The 27,062-nt window shown below is 41.0% G+C and overlaps 1 protein-coding gene across 3 annotated transcripts in view; it reads left to right on the top strand.

Annotated features, from left to right (window-relative positions):
• Positions 1-27,062, top strand: part of mipol1 (mirror-image polydactyly 1) — a 413,402-nt gene that overhangs the window by 191,601 nt on the left and 194,739 nt on the right. For all 3 annotated transcript variants that reach the window (XM_043697843.1, XM_043697844.1, XM_043697845.1), the window contains 3 exons: positions 11,774-11,903; positions 25,806-25,839; positions 26,096-26,266. In XM_043697843.1, coding sequence (XP_043553778.1) covers positions 11,774-11,903; positions 25,806-25,839; positions 26,096-26,266 — 335 coding nt within the window. The remainder of the gene's footprint in view (positions 1-11,773; positions 11,904-25,805; positions 25,840-26,095; positions 26,267-27,062) is intronic.

Consider the following 27,062-nt stretch of genomic DNA (forward strand, 5'->3'; position numbering starts at 1 on the left):
CGAAAGTGAGTCCCATCGACTTCGGGATTCTTCAATAAAAGCGTCGATATTCGCATCCAGTTTGGAGATGATTTCCACGAGGCTCGCCACCATAGGTAAGTCCCCAGGGGCAGCTGCGGACGCTTCTGCTGCAACTGGAGAGGGTGGGGGAGGGGTTCCTGCTTGCTGAGAGCTGTGGGCTCCCTTCCCTTTAGTCATTTTTACTAAAGATTAGATTGTTTAAATTTAATACTAAACAACTAATTAAATTAAACAGCTATTTTAAATGATTTGGTGAGTGTGGTGGGGGTGGGTGGCCCACGTTGCCCAAGTCTTGGGAGGAGCACTATAGACTCAGACTTGCTGGGTCGCCGCCATCTTGGATCCCCTTTTTTTCTCCTTTAGTTTTGTTCTCCTTTACTTACTTCTTGTCCTGAGCTCAGACAGCATTGGTGGGGGCAAGGGATTCTAGACAAGTGAGCCCCTACTAACTTTTGCTGTGCCACCATGGAACCTGGCATCAGAATCAGCAACTGCTACATCAGCAAGGTCGCTTCTGTGGCAAAAGATAGTGCCTGAGGATCGGTGACTTCATTGTTGGTTGGGTCCGGCATAGGCGGCAGCGAGGGGGTGGCGGGGAGAAATGCCCAACACCAAAAGATGATGCCTGAATAGTGGTGACTGTGACACTGATTGGTGTAGACAGCAGAGAAGTAGTGGAGGACGGATGGAGGCACCGGCATCATTGATGATAAGCAGGCTCAGGACTGACTGATGGACTGTCTTTAAGCTATATCTTGTAGCTTTTCTTATTCTTAAACTATTCAAAATGGTGCCAGATCGTAGCTACAGTGGAAAAACTTGTTACTGTATTTTACTGTTTTTTTCTCATTTTGAAATACACATGACCATAAAATCATTTTTTCAAATTATGTTTGTAATCAGTATCACCTGAAAATCAAATTAAACAGATTGTGCCCTTAATGTTGGATTTAATAGGTAATCAGTTTGGGTGGAGCTGAGAAGGAGCAAAGGAAGAAAGTCATAAAGATCTAAAGAACAGAAAAAGGAACATTGTGTCCACTTTGGTCAAAAAGGACTACATGCTGAAGTAACTGCTGGCAGTAGTTTACAGGCCTCCGGGAGTCTAGATTAAATTCCCCTACAATGTGGAAACAGGCCCTTTGGCCCAACACGTCCACACCGGTCCTCCGAAGAGTAAACCACCCAGACCCATTTCCCTCTGCTAATGCACCTAACACTATGGGCAATTTAGCATGGCTAATTCACCTGACCTGCACATCTTTGTACTGTGGGAGGAAACCCACACAGACACGGAGAGAACGTGCAAACTCCTCACAGATAGTCACCCGAGGCTGGAATCGAACCTGGGTCACTGGCACTGTGAGGCAGCAGTGCTAACCACTGAGCCACTGTGCCACCACTTGTGGTTTCTTCATTCATTTGTTCAGAGGATGGGGGCACCACTGGCTCAGCCAGCATTTATTTCCTACCCCTAATTGTCCTCAGGAAGGTGGTGGTGAGCTGCCTTCTTTAACCATTGCAGTTCATTTAAACAAAGTTAAAAATTACAACGTAACATGATAAGACAGAGTATAAATCAAGAAATATTGGGGCTTGCGAAAAGGTATTGCAATAATTCAGAGTTAGCCAATTGATCAAGGTGAGAGAAATTGCGTTGGAGTCGGATTGAGATGGTGAATAACTGGAAATTTGGGATACAGTGGAGCAGAGGGGGAAAAGAGGTGCTTTCATTCAGGTTTACTGCAAGTAGAGAGGAGTGAATGAAGATGAGGTTGTGTGGGTAGGTGGTATCTTTAAATAGTTATAAATTAGGAAGCATCCAGAGTAGGGTCAGATGAGTACTTCTATTTCTAGTTTATGTACTAATTAAACTGCTGCTGTCCATTGACTTAAACAAAATAAGGTAGGGAGTTTGTGCTATAGTGTGTGTTTTCAAGTGAGCAAAGGACCCTTGAGTAATTTGTTTGCATTAAAGGGAGTAATACCAAGCTTCATCTAAAGGTAAATCATGACAGCAGAGCTCACACCCATGATGTGCTCTTCCAGTGCAATGTCATGGACACTTCCAATATCCCTGGGTGAACACTTATGCAGGACATGTATCCAGCTGCAACCACTGGCTAACTGCATTTCAGAGTTAGACCTATGAAGGGACTCACTGGAGAGCTTCTGCAATGCTGAGGTTATTGCGGATGGCTCACTTAGTGAGGTGGTTGCACTGCAAATAATGACTTAACAGTCAGAAAGAGATTGGGAGACCACGAGGCAGAGTAGAGGAAGGCGGGTAGTGCAGGCAACTCTTGGATAGTACCCCAACTAACAAATATATCATTTTGGATCCTGTTAGGGAAGACAGTTTCTTGGGTACAGCAGCAGAAGCCGAGTCCACAGTACCATGGCTGGCTCTGATTCATAAGCGGGAAGAAGAAGAGTGTTAGGGCTTTAGTGATATAGAATTCAGAACTAAGGGGAACAAACATGTTACTACGGTTGCAAAAGAGGCGACAGGATAGTGTGTTGCCTCACTGGTGCCAAGTCTAGGATATCTTGGCAAGGTTGCAGGGCACTCTGAAGAAGGATGATGAACAGTCAGTGTTTATGGTGCATATTGGTACCAATGATATTGGTTTAAAGAAAAAGGGATGAAGTCATACCAGCTAAGTGAAGGGAGTTGGGATGTAAATTAAAATGCAGGGCCTTGAGGGTGCCATGTGCTGGTGAGCGTAGGAATAGCAAGATATACCAAATGACTACATGGCAACAAAGTGGGGAGGGATTCAGATTCATGATATATTAGGATTAATTGTGCAGAAGATGGAACCTGTACAGAGTGTGTTGCATCTGGACAGGACCTGGATCAACGACATCAGAGAGGTAGAGGAGCTATTTGCTAGTACTGTCAGAGTTTAAATTAGAATGCCAGCGGTTTGAGAGCCTCATTAGGGAGACAGAGAAGGAAGAAGCCAGAATAGAAATGAAAAACTGAAAAGTAAGAAGCAAAAGTGAATGGTGGAAAAAACAGGGGTGGAAAAACAAATGAGCCATTGTACAAATTAAACCTAAGATTATCGTAGTTAAAAAGACGAGTCTAAAGACATTATATCTTAATGCATGCAACATTCATATAGGTTGCACAAACCAAGTTAGAAATAATACTGTGGATGATGACTTTTTGGAGTATATAAGTCATGGTTTCTTAGATCAATACATTAAGCAACCAATTACAGAGCAAGTTAACCTGTACTGGGTATTATGCAATAAGAAAGGATTAGTCAACAAGCTTTTTTATCCTCTGTGGAAGAGTGACTATAAAATGGTAGAATTGTTCATTTTAAGATGGAGAGTGAATCTAAATAATGAGGCAAAACTTGGCAATAATGGATAAGGAAACCATACTAAAAAGGTTAACAGTGGATAGGAAATGGTTAATATTTAAGGAACGTAAGAATGAATCACAAAACTATTAATTCATTTCTGATGTAAAAATGAAATCAAAGAAGTAGCCCAACTATAGCTTATAAAACAAATTAGTGATTGTATTAGAACCAAAGAGAAGACCTATAAAATTGCCAGTAAAAGTAGCAAGCCTGAGAACTTGGAATATTTTAGAATTGAGCAAAAGAGGACAGAAAGATTATCAACAGGGGAAAAATAGAATTTGAGAGTAAACTTGCAGGGAGCATAAAAACTGATATTTAAAGAAGATTTTACAATGTCAGGCGAAAAAGTTTAGTGAAGACAAATGTAGCTCTCTTAGACTCAGTGGAAATAATAACAGGGAGCAAAGAAATGGCAGAGGAATTGAACACATTTTGGTTCTGTCTTCACAAAAGAAGATACACATAATTTCCCAGAAATTTTAGGGAAGCAAGGGTCTAGTGAGAGCAAACAATTCAAGAAAATCAGTTTTAATAAATGCTGGATAAATAAATGGGTTTGAGGACTGACTAATCCCATGTCCTGATAATGTGCATCCCACAGCACTAAACAAAGTGGCCCTCAAAATATTGGATGGATTGTTGGTCATCTTTCAAAATTCTATAAACACTGGTGCAGTTCTACAGATTGGAGATTGGCAAATATAACCCCACTATTTAAAAAAGACAGGAGAGGAAATACAGGGAATTTCATATCAGTTGGTCTAAAATCTAAGAAGGATGTTGTGAAACTTGAAAGGGCTCAGAAAATATTTAAAAGAATATTGTCAGGATTGGAAGGTTTGGATTACAAAGAGAGGCTGAATAGACTGGGGTATTTTCCCTGGAGCATTGGAGACTGAGGCATGACCTTATAGGAATTCATAAAGTTATGAGGGGCAAGGATAGGGTAAATAGCCCAGGTCTTTTCCCCAGAGTGGGGAAGTCCAGAACTAGAGGATATAGGTTTAGGGTGAGAGGAAAAAGATTTAAAAGGGACTTGAGGGTCAACCTTTTCACACAAAGGGTGGGGCGTGATGGAAAGAACTGCCGGAGAAAGTGTACAATTATAACATTTAAAAGGCATCTGGATAGGTATATGAGTAGAAAGGGTTTAGAGGGATAGGGCCAAATGCTGGTACATGGGACTAGATTAATTAAAGATATCTGGTCAGCATGGACGAATTGGATTGAAGAGTCTATTTCCATGCTGTCCAGCTCTATGACTCCATCTCTAATGGGGAAATATTATAGTCTGTTATGAAATATATAATAACAAAGAACTTGGAAAGTATTAATAGGATTAGGCAAAGTCAGCATGGGTTTATGAAAGGGAGATCATGCTTAACTAATATCTAATCTAATCTGTAATGTTTGCAGATATAACTATTAGAATAGATACGTGAGAACTGGTAGATATAGTATACTTGAATTATGAGTAGGCTTTTGATAGCGAACCACAGAAGAGGCTGCAGGGCAAAATTAAAGCACGTGGGATTGGAGACAATATACTGGCATGGATTGAGAATCGCTTGGCAGACCAGAAACAACATGGAAATAAATAGTTGTATTTCTGTGTGACAATATTTTGAGTGTGTGGCAAACACATGGCAGATGAAGTATAATATGGATGCATTTGAAGTTATGCACTTCGGTGTGAAAAACAGCAAGACAGAGTATTATTGAATGGTGATTCCTTGGGAAATGTTGATGTTTAAAGAGATCTTTGTGTCCTTGTACACCATGCAATAAAAATAAACGGGCCTTCATTGAGGAGAATTTGAGTTCAGAAGTAAGGATTTGTTACTGCAAGAGGTTCGGAGCATAAAAGTATGCAAGTTTTGTCACAAACGTACTGGACCCAACCTAGACTATGTTTATAGTTTTGGTCTCCTTAATTAAGGAGGGATATACTTGCATTGGAAGCAGTTCAGAATAGATTCAGTCAGCTGATTGCTGAGATAGAAGGATTGTCTTATAAGGCAAAATTGAACTCATTGGGCCTGTACATACTGGAGTTTAGAAGATTGGGTGATGATCTCATTGAAACTTATGACATTGTGAAATGCTTGATGCAGTAGATTTTGAGAAGCTGTCTGCTGCCTTTGGGGAATTTTAAATGAGGGATATTGTTTCAAAATCAGGGATCTTCCATTCAAGATGGAGATGAGGAAGAATTTATGTTTTTTAAAAGTGTTTAAAATTCTCTATCCAGGGGACAGAGCAGTGGAGGATTGGTCATTGCATATATTCAAGGCTGAGCTCGACAGATTTTTGATTGACAAAGTCATGAAGACCTAGTGGAACAGTTTGGAAATCAAGAGGGAAATAATGCTGTCAAAAAGACAATATGAGAATACAATGAAAACCAAATGTTTACTACCAGCATACAAATAGTGACCAGGTCATAAAGGGTAAAGGGGTATCCATTTGGGTCAAAGAGGATGCATAGAGCAGGAGGGCAAGGCTAGAATATTTCATGAGCACACTGTGTTGGTATTCACCAAGACAAAGTAAAAACAATGAGTAAAAACAATGACTGCAGATGCTGGAAACCAGATTCTGGATTAGAGTGGTGCTGGAAAAGCACAGCAGTTCAGGCAGCATCGAGGAGCAGGAAAATCGACGTTTCGGGCAAAAGCCCTTCATCAGGAATACAGGCAGAGTGCCTGAAGAATGGAGAGATAAATGAGAGTAGGGTGGGGCTAGGGAGAAAGTAGCATAGAATACAATAAGTGAGTGGGGGTGGGGGTGGGGAGAAAGTAGCATTGAATACAACAGGTGAGTGGGGGTGGGGATGAAGGTGATAGGTTAGGGAGGAGGGTGGGAGAAGGTCGCAACGTGTACAATGGATGAATGGGGGTGGAATGAAGGTGATTGGTCAAAGAGGAGGGTGGAGTGGATAGGTAGAAAGGAAGATAGGCAGGTAGGACAAGTCATGGGGACAGTGCAGACCTGGAAGTTTGGAACTGGGGTGAGGTGGGGGAAGGGGAAATGAGGAAACTGGTGAAAACAGAATATTAGTTGATATAGTACAAGCAATGGCTGGATTGAAAATTGATAGGCAGGATTATTCAGAATGCTGGCTGGTCTATGACTCACATCCCAAATTGCAAAAGAAACTGGAGAGTGGAACACAGACGGACTTACCATAATCTTCCAGTATTTCCTGGAAATGGTGGCAGCAGAGGATTGGAGAATTTCAAATGTCACACCTTTGTTCAAGAAAGGGTGTTGTGCAAATTGACATTTTTTGACACTGATCACAGAAAAGAAATGTTCTTCCTCACATTTCCTGCACTTTTTAAAACCCAAAACATTGCATAATTCCCTTGCATAATCAGTTTTTCCTTGTCTACCTTATTGAAATGTGTTTAACAATATACACCTCCATTAAATCTAATCTCAATCTTCTCCAATCTAAACTTGTTGCTATAATTCCCAATCCTGGAGGCATTCTGGTAGATCTCCTTTGCACTCTGTTCAGGATGCTCACATAATTGTACACAATACTCTGGTTTTATTATTTTATTTGACTCAATAAGAGGTCCAACGTAGCTTCCATGTTTTTGCATGAATGCATTTAGTTATGCAGTTCAAGATGTATGCTTAGCTAGCCACATTCTCAAGGTAGCCTGCATTTTAACAGTCAAACTGTGACCCCAGATGCACAATAACATGGCTGACTCCAAACTGTCCTCTGAGCAGTTAGAGATGGACAATAAATGCTAGTGATACTCACATCCTGTACATGAATAAAAAAAAGTTAACTTTGAAAAGGGAATTGCAGTATACTCTTAAAGCAATAAAATTCAGAGAAATGTGGAAAGACCAGTGGTTTGGGATTATTTTGGCAGCTTGTTGTAAAACACTGGCAGGGGCATGATAGGTTACAGCTTCTCTGTATGATTCTATTAACTTGTTTTCCAGTGGAGTGTTTTTATATTATTATAGCAGGGAGTTGTGCCAGGCTCTGACTCCCTGTCTTCAACATGGGACCAGATGACAATCAGTGCCTTTTGCAGAGCATTCTTACATCCTACCAATAATTGTTGATGATGGTTGAGAATGCTGGGCTGTGAATTTGGTTGGCCTTGTGGACACCTTTGGGGTAAGAAGCAGGCTAGAGAGTGGAGTCTGAAGGCTTGAACATGAGCTGAAGAAGAGACAGAGACAGAAATCACAAGAAGGAGATTGTGAGAGAGGAGGAACAGACAGAAGTAGGAATCCAGGAATGGTGAGCTATACCATAGTAGGAGGAATCATCATGAAGCCTCTGACAGCCTGTAGAGCCAGTGAGGGATATCAGAGCAGATATGCAGCTGTTAGGGACCAGGACAGACTACCCGAACAGCATCTCTGAATCCCAGTAGTCTGGAGATGAGGATGATGCCCTCTGGATGGCAAGATAATTTGGCTCACACAATTGAAGGGGATTAACAGGAGCTCCACTACCTGTCATTTCTGCTGGATGCAAGATATTTCTGCTCCTTATGGCTGATTTGAGACCAGGAATTGAGTTCTCAACAGTTTTCTGGTTTCTGGAGAGTTGGACTATGGTTGTACATACAAATAGGTCTTTTCCGAGATTCAAAGTTTTTGATGTATATAAATAAAGATTTGAAGCCAATCAAATAAAAATAATAAAATTTCAGACTTTCCTCATTGACTGTGTACTTAAATCCTGTAATGTAGTTTTACCCCTTTTATATACATTGTTGTTGTGTAAATCTGTATGCACAAGTTAATGAATTTCATGCTTGTGCTTATTATGTTAAAAATAGCAAGTCTGCTGGTGCTCTACATTTCATTAGTGGCTATAATTTAAGACAGCTTCATTGATTATTAAGTGTTTTGACATACCCCAGTGCTGTGCAAGGTGCTAGGAAACTGAAAGTTCTTACTAACAAATATATCTTTTAACTGAATTAAATGTATTTGATTTGCTAATTTAAAATTGGAGGTATCCAAATTTGAGAAATATATGTTACACTTTCTTATATCTTGTTATATCATTCTTGGCATGGATAGTAAATGCTAATATTTGTCAACTTGGAACTTGAGTTAGCTGTTTTGAATCTTCATTGACCAAATAATGAAATTCGTAGCAGTCAACCCAAATATGGCTAAGTGCAATTTCCAAACTCTCTCCTGAAACCTAAAACGTACAAGTTTTGAAAACTTAAGTTTCATAAATGGACTACTTCAGTTCCATTAGAAGACTTAATTTTAGTAATAGCTATACAAGAATTGGAACAAATTTTGAACAACTTAAAACTATTGCAGATATTCCAGAAATCCTTAGATTCTGGAAATGTTTTAGCTGACTGGAAAATGCTAATGTAACATCTTTATTTAAAAAGGGAAGGAGACAAACAACTAAGTGTTGGCCACTTAATGGCTGTTTTTTTGGGAAAATGCTAGTTCTATTATAAAAGATGCAAAAGCAGAGCATTTAGCAATACATAATATGATTAAGCAGAGTTAGCTTGGTTTCATTTCATTCTTTCAAATCACAGTCCCGAGATAACTTAAGGTTTTATAAAAGAAAGTGACGTCTCAGCTGAGACAATGCATTAAAGGTGTGAAGTTAGAGTCTGTCTGTATCCCAACCTTGAGTCAGACTGTTTCTATTTCCAAAGTAGGAATTTATAAAATATCACCTGGGTGTGTGAGTGTGTCTGTCTGAGAGAGGGTGTGTATATGAGAGAGGGTCTGTGTGAGTGTGATTATATGTAAGAGTGTGTGTGTATATGTGCTTGTGTGTGAACGTGTATAATGTAGTAGGGCCACCTGTAGTGAGACATGAACCCGAGATCCTGGTTAAGGCCATCCTCATGGGTACTGAGCTTGCCTATTAGCTCTGCATGTCTGCGTTGTTGCGTATCCCAATGTCTGCCTTTGAAGACTTCATTTCAACAGGAATAGGCTATGAAAGTAAGGAGGTTTGGCCTAAACTATATAGAGCACTAGTCAGACCACTGCTGGTACACTGTGAACAGTTTTGGGCCCCTTTAAACAAAAATATACTAGCTTTGGATGTAGGTTCACATGGATGATTACAGGTTTGGAGAGACTGTCTTATGAGGAGAAGTTGGGTAGGTTAGGCTTATACTCATTCGAATATAGATGAATGAGGGGTGACCTTCTTGAAACATTGATGATTCTTTGGAGACTTGACAGGGGAGATGTGGAAAAGGTGTGGAAGAATCAAGGACCAAAAAACATAATTTCAGAATAAGGAGTTGTGCATTTAAGGCGGGTATAAGGAGAAATGTCTTCTCTCAAGGGTAGTGAATCTAATGAATACTTTACTGCAGATGCTGTCAAGGTTAATTCAGTAAGTATACTCAAGGCTGAGGCATACATGTTTTTAATCAGTGTGGTAATCAAGTGTTTTGGGGAAAAAGCAGGAAATGAGTTAAGGATTGTCAGGTCAGCCATGATCTCATTGAATAGTGGAGCAGACTCGATGGGCTAAATAGTGTCCTTTTTCTCTTGTGTCTCATGGCCTTGTATTTTATTGTCAGTATTGGAGTTGTGAACATTTTCATTCTTTTATACGTGGAATACATTTTTAAAAAATTAAATGTTAACTACCGTGTGAAATTAAATGGTTCAGATCACTTGGTATTGCTTCTGATTTAAGTACCTTATTGTTCAATTGTATGTAAATGTGAAGTTAGTGTAAGGGGAAGTACCTGCAATGTAATTTGGTTATTCTTTAAAAACATGCTTGTGTTTTAAGTATAATTTCCCCACCCCTAAAGCAAACAAGTGACTCCACAGCTCCTACAGTAGCATTTACAGATCTGGGAAGAGAAACTGGATCACACTCAAGAGGATTGGCATGGATACTCATGTGAAGTATTGTATTCTAATTCTCCATGCTATTTGAGATCATTTGCAATTCCCATTCAAACCAGGCTCTATTTCAGTTAACAAAACAAAGCTTGAAATGTCGTTTCACAATCAGCAAATGATGCATTAAAATATCATTTTACAACCATGCTCATAATGCAACCATTGGTTACAAGGGTAAGCAACTAGCATGAAACAAAGTTTCCAAAACTGTAATAGGACAACTAATCAAGGACTCAGTTGAGCTTTAAACTATTTTATAAAATCTGTTTCTGAAGTACGTGTCATCTGTTTTCTTAATTTTGTGTTGGCAAATAAATTTACACAGATTTAAATAATTCAGCAGTGCATTGCTGCACATGACTATTACTGTACATTTGCAATTAGGCATTATGTTACTAATGTAATTTCAACAATTCTTAGTGTTTTCATTCAATTTTTTTTCCAACTACTAGATCTGACACCAACTGTCAGTAAATCTCTTATCTGTTCATATTAATCACATGAAATGATTAATGATCACCAACAATATTTGAACATCTGAAAACTCTAGAGGGAAATAGAAGGATATTGAGAAAGGATATCATATTGATAGAACATATTTTACATCCTCAAAATGCTGCAAAGTGGTCTCAGTGAATTAATAATTTTTGAATTAGGATTATTGTTGTTATGTGACCAAATATGGTGGCCAATTTGTGCACTGCAAGCGACCATAAATTCAGGCCAACAGAAGACTTGGCCTCTTGTGGTTTAGGCATGCATCTGATGTCTTTGAATCTAATTTTATCATAAAATGTTTACCAAAGTTGCTCACTTGGAACTCTAGTGCTAAGTATTTAAAGATTCATGTCTTAAGGCATGTGAGGCTAGACTTTATCAGCCAGTGCCAAGATAAGAGTTGGTGGGCCCATTGTTGTGCCACCACTATGAGATCCTGCCATTTGCAGACAGTCTGATTGCCTGCAGGGCAATTTTCACTGCCATTTTACCAGTCACAGGGCATTTTCTGTATTGGAAGGCCACTAGGTAAACCTAGGCAGGCTGTTTGATGGCCATTGTAATGATGCTAGTTACCTTGAGCAAGCTACCTTTCCACACAGCCACTAGTCTGTTCACCCAGATAACATAGCTGACTTTGAGGACTGAGAGTGTGGTGCTGGAAAATCACATCAGGTTAGGCAGTATCCAAGGAGAATCGATGTTTCGGGCAAAAACCCTTCATCAGGAATCCTTTGAATTTGAGGACCGACAGTCTTCAATGTACTCTTAAGTGGCAAGTTCTCTGATTGACTAGCAGCTCCTGAGGTGTGGACATTCAACCTTAATAAGAATAACAGCCACCTATTTGGCTGCTGCTGTCATGATGTGGCCCAAGTCCCATTGACCACTGAAGCACATTTGCTCTCTCAGTTTCTAGCTGCCTTCATAAAATCTAGCTTCTTTATTGATTGACTTTGTGCTTTTTACAGTGCTTGTTGAAGAAATCTATCATGCACAAAAGGAACGGGATGCAGCAGTTATGGCTCGACTTAGACTTGCCAATGAAGAAAGAGATGAAGCCCTCATCCGAGCTAAATGGCTAGAACAGACCTTTGAAGGGTATGTACACTGAATTTAAAAATATATTTTTCACAAGTTTTTCCGAATCAAAGTAGAAAATATTTAAATAAACCCCATGAAGTGCTTCCCAATTAATTATCACTCTCTTTTAAGGAAGATATGAACAAGGAGCAGAGATATGCTATTCACCCCCTTGGGCCTGCTCCACCATTTTACAAATTAATCTCAAATTCACATTACTGTCTGTGCAGTGATAATAATGAGGTCAGCCAGGTGGTCCTTGTAGAATATGAGTTCCCTGATTGGGGCTGTGAGCCAGATCCAATCAGAGGGACTCAGCTGACAGATATAAACAAGAATGTCATGGATTCTGGTCACTCTAGGAGCCAGCTCTGTGCTAGCTGCATCAGTGTCATGTACTATGCATGTATAAATACAGGATGACTCAGTGACGAGATACTGGCCTTCATGGAGTTATTTCAGTGGCAATGAAAGAAAAACACACCCCTGTAGAGATTTATCGCAACAGTTGTCTTTGAGTTGGGGTAAGCATTTCTGGCATCATGCCACGTTGGGAATCTTGACTTGTTCAGTCCTGCCATCGAAGACTGGGCCCAGTACTTAAAAAGAACGTGTTATTTTTTTCCGGGTAAATGAGATTGAGGCAGATGAAAAGCAACGAGTAATTTTGACTGCTTGTGGACCTACAGTTTTTTTTGGTTATTAGGAACCTAACTTTTCCTGAGGCACCAGATACTAAAACCTTTCAAGAGTTGATCGATTTAGCTGAGGAATATTACAACTCCAAGGCTCCTCTATTTCTGAGAAGCTATCAGTTACACCTGGCAGTTTGAGAACCAGGGGAATATTTTGATGAGGTTAACATGACTAGCAGATTTTGGTTTAACAAGACCTTTTGGTACATGGGATTAATGATGTGATTATACAAAGACTCCGACTAGCTGAAGCCCAGATGAACTCCAAACAGGCACTACTGTTGACTTTGTCATTAGAAAATACAGCAAGTGGAGCTTATGAATTATAGGGTATGCCAATGGAAGTGGAAATCCTCGCCAGGCCAGGGAGCTCGGAGAACACCACTTGAGTGAAGGCAGTTGCACAGTCTCATTCAGAGCGTATCCTCAACAGAGGAACTCTAGGTCTAAGTCAGCCTATAGCAAAGCTCAAAAACAAAGCCAAGCATTTGCTAAATGATTAGAATTTTCTCAAGATCTGGGCCAGCAGGCTCTTGAAGTTGCTGCCAATATGCAGACTTAAGATAGCAAAAGCATGCCCCTTGGGCTGAATTGAGTAAGAGAACTCATAGGCAAGTGTCCCGGAGAGTGCACACCCTGGAAAGTCCACCTACTGCTGGTTTGGAGCAGATAAATTGCTTAGCAACATCAAAATCAAAAACAATCAAAATAAACATTTGGTTAAATGGTCAGCCAGTTCTAATGGAGGTCGATACAGGTGCAGCTATGTCAGTGATTGCGGAACTAATCTTTACCAAAATTCACTGTGCACTCCAACCCTTAAATTTGCTCAAGACCTTGGTCACGCTGAGAATCTATACTGGGGAACCCCTAAAGATTAAGGGTACAACTTTGGTTCCGGTCTTTTATGAGAAGAACCACTGACATGATGGCTCAGTGGTTGACACTGCTGCCTCACAGTACCAGGAACATGGGTTTGCTTCTACCCTCAGGCGAATATTTGTGTGAAGTTTGCACATTTTTCCAGTGTCTGTGTGGGTTTCACTTTGGTGCTTATATATTAAAGTAGGTGAATGCCTTATGAGGGGCAAACGTGTGTTCCAAGCACACCAAGTGATCTTCTTGGGCTACAGAGTTGCCAAAACCTGGTTAAACCTGTTGGAAGATAAATTGAGAAAGATCAAAGGCTCCCACTTCTGTGCTGGAGCTTAGGTCTTTCCTTGAGTTGGTGAATTATTGTGGAAAATTCACTTGTACCCTGGCACCCTTACATCTGCTATTGAAAAGGGGTCAACCTTGAAAATGAGCATGTAGCCAGGATGTAGTCTTTAGGGAATTGAAGAAGCAGTTATCATTGTCACAGGTATTGGCAGACAACGATCCCAAGTGAGACGTGGTGCTGACATGTGATACCTCTCTATACAGTATCGGAGTAATAGTGGCCCAACGGTGGCCCAGTGGAGAGGGTTGCCCAATAGCATATGCCCTGGTGGATGCTCAATGAAAATACACGCAGATAGGTTTGGCAATCACTTCTGATATGAGAAACTTCCACCAATACCTTCATGGACATAAATTTGTAATAGTAACTGACTACAATCCCTTGCCAGGGCTACTCAAAGAGGGCAAGGCCATGTCACCCATTGCTTCAATTTGGATTTAGTGGTGGGCTCTTATTCTGAGTGTGCAAAATTACAAGTAAGAATTATGTCCAGGAGGCCAACTTTCATATGCGTTTGCTTTGATCCTCCTCCCACTGGCAGATATACCATTGATGCCACCGCCACCAGAATAGTCCATTCTGGTTTTAAACTTTCTGAACACCCTTGCAGTCAACACTGCCAATATCAGACCGTGGACACAAAAAGATCCTGTCCTGGCAAAACTAAAACAGCTGGTGGCGATGGTGGAAACGAAAGGATCATCACGACCAGAATTAAATCCTTTCTGGACCTGGCGGGTAAACCCTGGACTCAGTTACATGTCAACTATGCCGGTCCTTACATGGACCCTCTGTTTTTAGTCATTGTGGATGCCCATTCAAAATAGTTGAAAGTGCGTAGAGTTCATGTGAGGATGTGGACATCTGGGAGGTAGGACAAAATGGCTGAAGGAGCTGCACAAAATGGCTTCTGCTTGGCTAACTTGGTATGTATTGAGTTAGGCATATACTTGTGACTCAGAACAAACAAGAAACCGCAGACTGATGCAGGTCCGGTAGAATATTGTAAATGCAGAAGTAACGGTTTAACCCTAACTGCAAGGCAGGACAAATAAGATTCTAAGAGTAGGTTGTTGACAAGAAATCATGATAGGCTAAGGCAAAAGTGCACATGGACCTCAGGGAATCTGATTGTTACTATGCAATCATGCTCCATGTCTGACTATGAACGATGGAGCATAGTCATTGTTCCAATGACATTGTTCCATAGTCATGGAACCCACCGTGACTATGCAAACTCTGTAAATCGTCAGATTCTTTTGGTGGTGTAGGAGTGCTCATTATTCTGGGCTGATATGGCTACCGACCTGGCCCTATCAAAGAATAAACGATTGCCTGTGTGATTGACAAAGAGTCATTTCCAGGTGTAGTTATTGATCAATCCCACTAAACCCGAAGACCCAGACAGCAATCTAGTTCATCATTTTGGTGCCATGACTCAGATTTCCACATAACATCTCCTGCCTATTTGAGACTTGTCTCGCCATTTGTGTAAGACAAAAGGGCCTTATACCTTCTGTCCGTGTATCCAAACAGCTTGCATTCCTCTGGCTGGGGGGGCGGTGTGGGGGCAACAGGCCTTATGCGGCATAATTAACTATACCCATTTCCGGTACGGACCCGGAATGGAACTCTTCCCTTGCGCATTTATAGGTATTTTCTCTTTTCAGAATCTGATACTGTGGCCAAGACCACATGCAATAGAGCTAAGGGAGAGCCTAATGGGAACAGAATTCTGAGGACCATTGTCCACCATATAGTGCGAGCATTCAACAGACTCTTGGCCCATTTTTTACGGTGCTCAAGCAACGCCTCTTGCAAATTGTCCGCCCTTTACTCCTGTAGACCTGACCAGAACCCCTGCTGTAACATTTCAGTAACCTATTTTAACAAACCTTCCCTCATATACACCAAACCAGGCTATTATTTCTTTAGCCAAGGTAAAGCTACTAATTTCCTTGTCCTTGATGACAGAGGTGTTCCCCATAAGGTCGCTATCGGAGCCCTTGTTCCCACAACAGTACCTTGTCCTGGCCAGTGGACAAGTTGATAGAATCTTCAACTGAGGAGGCCGCAGCGGTTGGTCTCAGCCGACTTTCGCTGCAATTGGAAGGATCCCAAGGCACTGGGTGACACTAGAGGACACTCGATAGGCTGGGGAATCCTGAGTACCCTGAGTTTGGGAGGATCAGCAGGGGTGATAAGTCAAAAGAACCGCAATGACTTTACCTGCGGCTGACCATTCGAGGAAATAAGACTAAAGAGGCTTTGGAACAGATTAAACTGGGATTATCAGATCTGTGTCTTTATACAGAATCGGTACGCCTTAGACTATATACTAGCCAGGGAAAGCAGGGTCTATTCCATTGTCCAAGATAAATGCATCATTGGCATTTCCGATCACACTGGTAATAATACTAAGATACAAGACGAGATCCAGGTGTCCCTTGATGGAATGACTGAAGGGACCAATTGGGGAAACCGGGGATAGGGCTCTTGGTACAATTGACTTATCAGTTTAGTTATGTATATTGGAATCATTCTCCTCTACCTGTTGGTCGGTATTGCTTTTGTTAAGTGTTTAATTGCTAAGCTTATGAACTCCCTTAGTGATATTGATTCGCCCCAGAAGATGCTCCTTTTGCAATCCGATGGCTCACCCGCATGTGTTGATAGTGATGATAAATGTGACCAGATGAGCTGCGTAGATGCTGGTGCCGCTCTAGAGACTGTTGATGGCTGGAATGCCTTGAAGGGCATTCATTTGGATTAGCCTTCCTTTTTAGTGATCGCAGTGCAATCAAAGGGGAGAATGAGGATGTGGGCATTTGGGAGGTAGGACAAAACAGCTGAAGGAGCCGCACAAAATGGCTTCTGCTTGGCTAACTTGGTCTGTACTAAGTCAGACAGAAACTTGTGACTCAGGACAAACAAGAAACCGCAGACTGATGTCGAATATTGTAAATGCAGATGTAACGGTTTAACTGCAAGGCAGGACAAATATGATTCTCAGAACAGGTTGTTGACAAAAAAGCGTGATAGGCTAAGGCAAAAGTACACGCAGACTTCAGGGAATCTGATTGATTGTTACTATGTGATCATGCTCCATGTCTGACTATGAACAATGCACATAAACCCTATGCAAACTCTGTAAGTCGTCAAATTCTTTTGGTGGTGTAGGAGTATTCATTATTCTGGGCTGAGCAGAGTCTACCGACCTGGCCGTATCAAAGAATAAATGATTGCTTGAGTAATTGACACAGAGTCATTTCCAGGTATATTTATTGACCGACTCCACGAACCTGAAGACCCAGACAGCAATCTAGATCATCACATTCACCAAATACAGGGACGATGATTGACAAGTTGCAAGCATCTTTTACAGTACACAGATTCCCACAGATGTTAGTCACAGACAATGGGCCATCATTTACCAGCAGGGAATTTGAGTATTTCCTAAAGTCGAGTGGTGTTCGGCATGCAAGGATAGCTTCGTACCATTCAATGTTCAGTGATCTGGTGGAATGAGCAGTCCAAACTTTGAATGCAGGCTTAAAGAAACAGCATACAGCTTCACTGGACACCAAATTGTCCCAGTGCCTGTTTGATTGTAAGACTGACCCTTACAGGACTACAGGCTCTGTTCCAGCAGAGTTGCTAATGGGGATCAGGTTAAACCTGATCTTCCCAGACTTGGGGAGGGTGGGGGAGTGGTGATACAACATTAGGAATGCTAATGCCAGACACAAGACTCCTCTAAACTAGAGAGGCAGTTTACTACAGGGATGAGGTTTTGTGAGAAAAGGACTGGAATGGGCCTGCATGGGTAAGAGGCATGGTCAACATGAGGTCAGGTCCCATGATGTACAAAGTTTGGGTAGGAGAAGAGGTTCTGGACAAGCATGTCGTCCACATGAAAGCTGAAACCTCATGAATAGGGCAGGAGCAAAGCATATACAGCCTGTCCGACCATGTGGCAAGGCTGTCAGAACCTGTGGGTTCTCCTCCTCTACCTAGTGTTAAAGAAACCTCTGAGGACGAGACGGGCATGGCAGATGTTGCAGTCTCAATGGCATTACCACGAGATGAAAATGATGAATTTCTGCCGAGACGCTCCAAAAGCAATGGACCGGCTACAGTCTGGTAAGTGTTGCCAGAGTCTGAGGCAAAGTCGGAAGAACCAGACCTCCCTGGACTTGGAGGGATGTAGTGACTGTAACGAAGTCTGCCTCGTTATCCTGGGATTGTTATTCTGGTCCAATCAAGGAGCCTTGGCTGACAGAGATAAACAGTTGTATCCCCATTGGAGGGCTCTCTACGCGGGAGTCCTCCCCCTTTCTCTCGGGAATCTGGGGTGGAGGATGCTGCACGCAGCAGTCCCCTGCAACCGCAGATTGCGGTGGTTCACGGACACCCAGCCCAACTGCTTGTTCTGTGGCGCCGTGGAGTCCGTGCCCCACGTGTATATTGGGTGTGGGCATTTGCACTCCCTTTTTGATTTTCTTAAAAACCTCCTTCTCTGCTTTTGGTTGCACTTCAGTCCCACACTCCTGATCTTCGGGAACCCGGTACGGAGGAGGGAGGGCAGGTCTGAAGACCTCCTCGTGGGTCTGCTCCTGGGCCTGGCCAAACTGGCCATCAACAGGTCCAGGCAGCGGGCTGTGGAGGGGGTCTTTAGGGCCGACTGCCTGCCCCTCTTCCGCGGTTACGTTAGAGCCCAGGTGTCCTTGGAGAAGGAGCACGCGGTGTCCACCAACACCCTGGAGTTGTTCAGGAAGAGGTGGGCGCCGCAGGGAGTGGAGTGCATTATTTCCCCATCCAACTCTATTTTGATTTAGTCCCTGCCCTCCCCTTCACTGTTTGATCACACAGCATTGCCCTTTTTTGTGAAGGGCACTGCTTGTCACTGGCCACTTGGGTGTTTTCCTATCTTCCTGGTGGTGGAAATTGAATAAAGATTCGTGCACTTTGTGTCTCTCACTGTGTCTCTCACACACACCATGGTGCTGGGGAAAAATAAGCACTACTGCAGTTAGGCGGTAGTGTGGGGGTTAAACAAAACAAAAGAAAAGAAAAAAACAGCAATGTTAAGGGCACAGCTTGTCACTGGCCACTCTAAAGAAAAAAAAAGAAAAACAAATAAACAGTTGCATCCCCAGTGGAGAGATCTCTACGTGGGAGTCCTCCCCCTTTCTCTCGGGGATCTGGGGTAGAGGGTGCTGCACGCAGCAATCCCCTGCAATCACAGATTGCAGTCGTTCACGGACTCCCAGCCCAACTGCTTGTTCTGTGGTGCTGTGGAGTCCGTGGACCATATATATATATTGGGTGTGGGCGTTTGCACTCCCTTTTTGATTTCCTAAGAAACCTCCTTCTCTGTTTTTGGTTGCACTTCAGTCCCACACTCCTGATCTTTGGGCACCTGGTACGGAGGAAGGAGGGCAGGTCTGAAGACCTCCTCGTGGGTCTGCTCCTGGGCCTGGCCAAACTGGCCATAAACAGGTCCAGGCAGCAGGCCGTGGAGGGGATCTTTAGGGCAGACTGCCTGCCCCTCTTCCGCGGTTACGTTAGAGCCCGGGTGTCTCTAGAGAAGGAGCATGCAGAAAGCCATCACCTGAAATGCACATTCCACGGACTAGTGTGAACACAGCTTGTTCGAGTTTCCACCACACAAACCAAAATTGGGACTTTATAACCAAGCAGTTGCCAAATCTTTTTACTGCATCTCAATCTCAGATTTCAATTTAATAATTAATATAGTGTTCATTGTCGCAGAATCCACTCAATTTTAGTTCCCCAAGTAGAGTAGTTCATGATGTTACACACCTTAGACAAGAGATTCCACATTGATTTGCAATGAATTTATTTACCTGTGCGATTTGAAGCTTTCTGGTTTCTCAGTTAGTTGAGCATTGCTTTATTGACAGGTTTAAAGCTATTCGGTCTTCATTGCAACCTCTCTACCTTTCCCTTATGCCTTCACAGCCTACTTCTCCCCCAGAGCTCTTGCCACCCCGTTTTCTGTGCACAACCTTCTTGCAGCCTCCTTTTTCCCCCACTCTTTTGCCAAGCACAACTATTTTGCAGCCTTTGTCTTTTCACAAAACACTCTTGCAAGGCTCTACTTATCCCCACAGCCATCTTGTCCCTTCTCTTCCCTTCTCTTCCTCTGCTCACCCATATTGCAGTTTAACTTTCTCAGGGATCAATGCTCATTGTACGAACTTCTTTAAATATTTGTAATATTTATATGAGTTATGGTGTATATATACCATCTGTGTTGTTACTTATGGTTTACTTTGCCTCATATTCGAATTTTCCCTCCTTAGTAAGCACAATGGTAGGTCTATCTTTTGTAATTTTTCTTAGTTGTTAAAATCTATTTATTCTTTATATTCTGAAAATCCCCTTAAATGTCTTCCACTGCATGTCTATTGACCTATCCTTTAACCTACTTTGCTAATTAATTTTAGCTAACTTTGTTTTTATGCCCTCATAATTCCCCTTATTTAGGTTTAATAACATAGTTTTGAGTCCATTCCTCCCTCCCTGAAACTGAATGTAAAATTCAATCTGCTACCTCAGAACCTCTTCATTGAGATCATTGATTTAACCTGACGTTACATAACAAATCTAGTATAGTCTGCTCTCTGTTTGAATCCAAAACATACCATTCTAAGGATATATCCCAAAAAGAACCTTGAAATTATTCCAGAAATTATCCCACTCCTTCAATGTTTCCTAATTTCTTGTCCTTCCTAGATGCCTTTTACCCTTCAATATTCAGGTCCCAATCCATGTTATCCTGCAGCCATGCCTCTATAATGGCTGCAAGATTGTAATTACTTATGTCTGTTGTGTTCTCAGTCCATCTTTTTTGTTTCACATGCTACCTGCATTTAGATTTTGGTTTTAACCTTTTAGCCTTCTTGTAACCTTTAGCCTTACATGTTAACTTACTCTTAAGGCTTATACTCTGTCTTTTCCTGTCAGAGTGTTCTTTTCATTTTCTGTATCAATACCTTTTTCTTTCTTGCTTCTCTGATCTTTGATTTACTACATCTTCCTAAATTTGATCCCTTGCCTCCACTGTTCAGTTTAAAATCCTGTCTTCGTCTCTCATTATTTAGCTCACGAGAGCACCATGCTTCAGATAGAAACAGTTCCAATGGTACAGATCCCACTTCCCACAGTGCTAGTGCCAATGCCCCACAAACTAAAACGAGTTTCTCCACAGCAGTCTTTGAGTGACATATTCATCTTTTCAATTCTCGTCAGCCTCTCTTCACAAACCTTCATCTTGAGGCCTTCTTTCCCCCACACCTATCTGGACAACCCTCCCTCTTGTAGTCTCCTTCCTGTCACACATATCTCGGAGATTCTTCTTACCTTCATTCTCTTCTTACCATCACACCCATCTTGCAGTTTCCTTCTCCCATCACTCCCATCTTGCAGCCTCCTTCTCCCATCACTCCATCTCGCAGCCTCCTTTGCCCCCCCCAAACACTTTTCTTGCCACCTCTAGCCCCACAATAATCCTGCAGCCTCCTTCTCTGCTCTGTCCACCTTGCAACCACCTTCACCTCATTTCTTTCCACCATACTCCAATAATCTTTTGCAGCCTGCATTTCTGTTATCCCCTTTTTTAACCCCAGCAGATCCCCCTCACTCTGGACCTGGCAGGCAGAACTCATAAATCAAATAGAAGACTCAAAATCCTGTCCTCAGCAAAAGATGGCCACCAATCCCAACCTAGGCTAAAGGTGGCTCCCATTTCCAGCCTTAGCCAAAGGTGACCCCAATGAAACACTCACTTAGCATTCCAATACCCCACTATACACAGATTGCTTCTGTCCTGTGTTTGTTGCTGTGAATCTATTTACAGCAAGCACAAGAGAAAACTGCCCTGTGAAGAGAGGAAAGCCTCCTCACTATTTCATAGAATTATAGAATTCCTACAGTGTAGAAGCAGGTCATTTGGTCCATCGAGTCCACCACCTACTCTTCGAAGAGCGTCACACCCAGACTCACTCCCCTATCCCTGTAACCCTGCATTTCCCATGGCTAATTCACCTAGCCAGCACACACTTGGATACTATCAGCGGTTGAGAATGGCCAGACTATATTACCTGTACATCTTTGGACTGAGAGGAAACCGGAGCACCCAGAGGAACCCACACAGACATGGGGAGAATGCATAAACTCCACACAGACAGTTGCTGAAGGGTAGAATGGTATTTCGGCTTCTGGTGCTGCGAGGCAGCAGTGCTAACCACTGAACCTCTGTGCTGCACACAAATTTCCTTGAATTTTATTATGAAAAGACTTTTTTTTCTGATTGGTTGACCCTAGAGATGGCTTTTCTGGGTGATCTGAGGACTTTTATGGATGGATTATTCTGCCTCATTATGTTTTTTGACTGCTGGACTATGGAAAATAAAAAAGAAAAGAAGAAAATCCAATACTAGTGCTAGGACTTCAACTATTTGCGATCTATACCAGTGATTTGAATAAAAGGACTGAATGTACGCCTGCTAATGACACTTGGATATCTTATGGACCAGACCAAACCCCGTCAAATTATATTAAGAATATAACCCAGACCCTAACTTTTTCTTATTTTAAAGGTAAGTGTAAGGTCTTGCATTCCAGATGCAATTTGATCGGTCAACCTACCCAACGTTAAGCAAAATACAGTTTTTTTATGCTACAGTTAAAATACAGGCAAAATAAAAACCAAATAAAAGATTAGCTTAACTGTAACTATACTGAAATGCTGAACAAAATCATAGATATATTAATTACTTCTAATTAACTGTTCCTATACAGTACCATCCCACAAACACACCCTTGTCAAAGGCAAATTCAGTAAAAGAGATTGTCTTCCAGGCAAATCTAGCAGCAGGAAGAGAACCCCAGCTTTTAGCTTAATAGAGAGAGGAATAAGAGCTTCCACATCCAGCTTCAAGACTCCAGCAACTGTATAAAGCTAAAACTAAAAGCCCTGATTCTGTGGGAGCTTGAGCCCACCCATTCAGGCTGCTTCTAGTGTTCCAATTTAAAAAAGAAATTCCCAAGGCCTCACAAGCCATCTACTTTAATGGCTTTGAGCAGACTGATCATCACCTCTGTCTCAACTTTCCTTCAGTAAAAACCAGAACAAAATACACCTCTTAAAGCCATAGTATTGTTACAGATAAGTAGGAGAGTAAGCTGTGAAGTGGTCATAAGTCAGCAAAAGGGTGTAGATTGGTTAACGGGCAAAACTTAGATAGGTGGAGTATGACTTGGGAAATGTAAAGTTGTCCACTTTTGTAGAAAAATAGAAAAGCAGTACATTATTGAAATGAAGAGAAGTTGCAGAGCTCTGCCTTACAAAGGTAAAGAGATGTCTTGGTACATAAGTCGCAAAAAACAATGTATATTTAGCAAATGATTAGGAAGGCAAAATGGAATGATATTGTTTATTGCAAGAGTATTCAAATGTGAAAAGAAGGAAGGTTTGCTGTCATTGTACAGGGCATCAGTGGGGCCACATGTGGAGTACTGTGTGCAGTTTTGATTTCCTTACTTAAAAAATGACAACTGCCATCAGAAGAGTTCAGAGAAAGTTCACTTGACCAGTTCCTGGGATGATGGGGTTTTTGTATGAGGCAAGGTTGGTTAGTTTTGATCTGTATCTGACAAAGATTAAAAGAATGAAAGGTAAAAGACAAAAGATCCTGAGGAGTCTCCCACATAAGACTGAGGTGAGGAGAATTTACTTTTGAATACAGTATTCTTACTGTGCGAAGTTCTGTGTCCAGAAAGCAATGGAAGCAGAGAGATTGAATTTTTAAGTTGAGTCAGATAGATTCTTGATTGCATGGTGAAAAGCTATAGTGGATAAGCAGGGCAGTTGAGTTGAAGCCTCAATCAGATCAGCCATGATATTATCGATAATACAGCAGGTTTCAAGGGCCAAATGACTTACGTTTACTCCTAATTCATATGTTTACAAACTGAATTTCATATTATGGTTTGTTCATTTTATAAGTTTATTGACTGCAAATCACATTAAGTTGAAAATCAACCCAATCATTGAGTGAATTAAACACTTAATCTATCTTCTATGTCATTGCTCATTACAATTTCAATTTGAATATTTATAGGATGGCTCTTTTCTTTCCTTCAATTATGGTATATCTCTGGAAAGGGGAATCTTGCCTTCTCGTCAATGGTGCCCCCTGTGCCTGCATAAGACGGGGCATCATGAATGCATCCATATTCTCTGACTCCCAAAGTGTTTTCTCAGTTCTGTCAGCCATGAGACCATTGGATATCCAGAGCGAGTGCATTACCTTCATGTCCCAAATTCAAATGCTGGAATATGTAGCGGAATGGATTTTCCTTACTTAAATTTATTTAACGTATACTTACTAATTTAATATTCAGTACATATTGTGCTGTTGGATCCTATCAGGATGAAATGAGAGGAGATGCACAAAAGATGGGAGTGAAGATTTTGTTTCCACTTTGTCCAGATCTTCTAACAGATACAAAAAATGCTGGAGAAACTCTGGTGGTCTGGCAGAATCTCTAGAAAGAGAAATGGAGTTAATGATTCGATTCTGATGACACCTCTTCAGAATACTCACCTCCTCTAAAAATATGTGGGAAAGGTCTTGAATTTTAACACAACTAATTAGGGCATCACATTGGAGATTAGTGGTATGCAGACATTTCACAAGCATTTAAAATGGATAATATATGTAATTAGTTTTGAAAGAAATCCAAAAATACCTATGAAACCAACAAGCAGGGAGTGTAGTCTAAGTGAAAGGACAGGTTATGTACATTCTTTTCGACTGTCACATAGGTCGTAACAGAGATATTAAAACATTTTGGTATTCCCTTCACATGTGAAAACTTGCCTTAGAGTTGTTTAAACTCCATGGTGTCCTGCACAAAAATATGAATTTCTATATTTATATCTTAACAATGGGTAAGCATTAATTTGTTTATGACTCACATGAATGTGCTTTCACTTGCAGATATCTGCTAAAATGCTATTGTATTTTGCTTGTATTCATTTTAGCAAGCAACTCACTCTGTACCTTCCTTTGAGCTCCGAAAGCTTTCAGATTTTTTTCATACTGATCTGTGACTACCCAACATTATACTTGCTGTTTGATTTATGAAAATATACTATTTTAAGAAGTACTAGTCATTTTCATCTTATGGTTTACTGAGTAATATTTTTTCATGTATTTGAATTTCTAAACCTGATTTATTAGGAAAGGACCACAGAGTGGGGTTCGATACTAAATACTTGCAGGACTGGTACAGTTCCAAATGTATTTATTCAACATGTGACTTCTTATATTGTATGAAAATGATATGTTGGATTTATTAAACCAATATTATAAGGAATAAGAAATGAACAAAAATTATTGTGTTTATTGTGTACTATTTAAGTAGGCAGCCACATACATTCATGAAACAGATTGCTCTTGATTTATTTTGTAATGCAATCCTGTAATGCTACAAGTCAGATACACTTTGTCGATGTTGGAAAGTTTCAAGTACATTTTGAGAATCCACCACAGAAACACTGGCGCAGAGTCTTTTTTTTTGTAAATAACAGACTGTTTTTAGAAATGTGAAGTGAGACATTGAAATAGATTTATGAAGTCTAAGGGCAGAAGTGTTAATGCCGTGAGAGTGCTAGCATTGCCGCCATAGCAGCTCTGACTTCATCTCTGCACATATGAACAGTTGATCCCTGTAGTCATATATAGCAGTAAACATTAATAACTTAACAGTCTGTAGACAGCGCTGAAGATATGGAGCATTATTGAAGGATGGAATAGAGCAGGTGGCACTTTAATATGTTTAGTGTCGTGGTTGACTCTGAAGACTAGTAGAATGAAATTACTTGAGGTTGGAAAGATTTAGAAAGTGAACTCATTTTGCTGTGCTAAGGAAATGCTACTGATCAGGCTCTCTGTGTCCCTTTTCTAGGTTGGAAAATATTAACCCTGAAGAAAATGACATGGTAAGCCATTCTCTAAGGAGATTTTTTAATGTCAGTCTTATATCTTCAAGGCTTAAGCACAATTGAGTAGGTTTCCAGAGCTAAGAAGTGGGAAAAGATGAATTTGACACACTAATAATGTATGTCTCAGATGTTCCAGAATAATGGACTAATTCTGTTCAGTGTGCTATTTATGTGCAACAACCAATTGCACAAAAAGAGCCAAATAAAACCTATTTCCAAATTCATGAATAACTGCCAGAAATATTATTGATAGACATTACAGGAATTACTGAACCGAATCAACAATGCAAATACAAGGAGATCTATCGACCAGAATGAAGACTTAATTGTGGATCGAATACGCAAAGCCAGAGAGCGGAAGAAGAAAATAACTGCTGAAGAAATTAATGCAGTTATTGAGGAGAGAGATTGTGCTTTAGAAAGAGTAAGTATATTTAGACCACGAAAGGTTTATACTTTCAACCAACTACCTTCTCCCTAACAATTTTGTCATGTAACAAACATTAATGTTACAAGCAATATGTACATTTCAATGACCAATATCAACATATGAATAGTTTAAATTCTAATCTAAAATTTAAAATTAATTTTCAGAATACTGTGTCAATTATCTTCTGTTCATAATTTCAGCGGCTTCAAAACAATAATGGAAGGTGTTTTAGTTGAACAGCACATCTTTTAATATTGCTATGAAACTTTGTGCTGTGTTTATAAACTTGGTTGTACTGGGTGTCCACCATTCTTAGGATTTTCAAGCATGCCAAATGAACCATAGATCCAGTAGCCACCCTATTCTAGTCAAATATTTTCAGGGCTGGACATTATGCTGCGATGCCACACTTCCCAAATCACATAGGACATGGTGAAATGCTGTAGCACAGTTCAATAAAAAGAGATGAGGTGGACTAGCCTTTAATTGAAGTTCAGCCTAGACCCCAGGGAAAAAAATCTTTGATTAAAAATCTTTGCCAAATCATACAAAGGATCAAGGGGCTCTGGGAATTACTACTCCGTGTTGATCAGGAGTTGAACATTCCAGTCCAGGTAGGCACGAGAGGTGTGTCCACAAACATGCATTGGTCACTCCATGTAGATTTTGTGCCCTCCTAACACAGTTAGACCTAGGGACGCAAATAGATGTTATCTTAATGTAGCTGCAAGGATTGTATTCCCAGGATTTTTAGGACCATAATATATAGATATTCAGGTCATTTTTGTTT

This window comes from Chiloscyllium plagiosum, chromosome 10 (genome assembly GCF_004010195.1).
Source record: "Chiloscyllium plagiosum isolate BGI_BamShark_2017 chromosome 10, ASM401019v2, whole genome shotgun sequence".
In the NCBI taxonomy this organism is placed as follows: Eukaryota; Metazoa; Chordata; class Chondrichthyes; order Orectolobiformes; family Hemiscylliidae; genus Chiloscyllium; species Chiloscyllium plagiosum.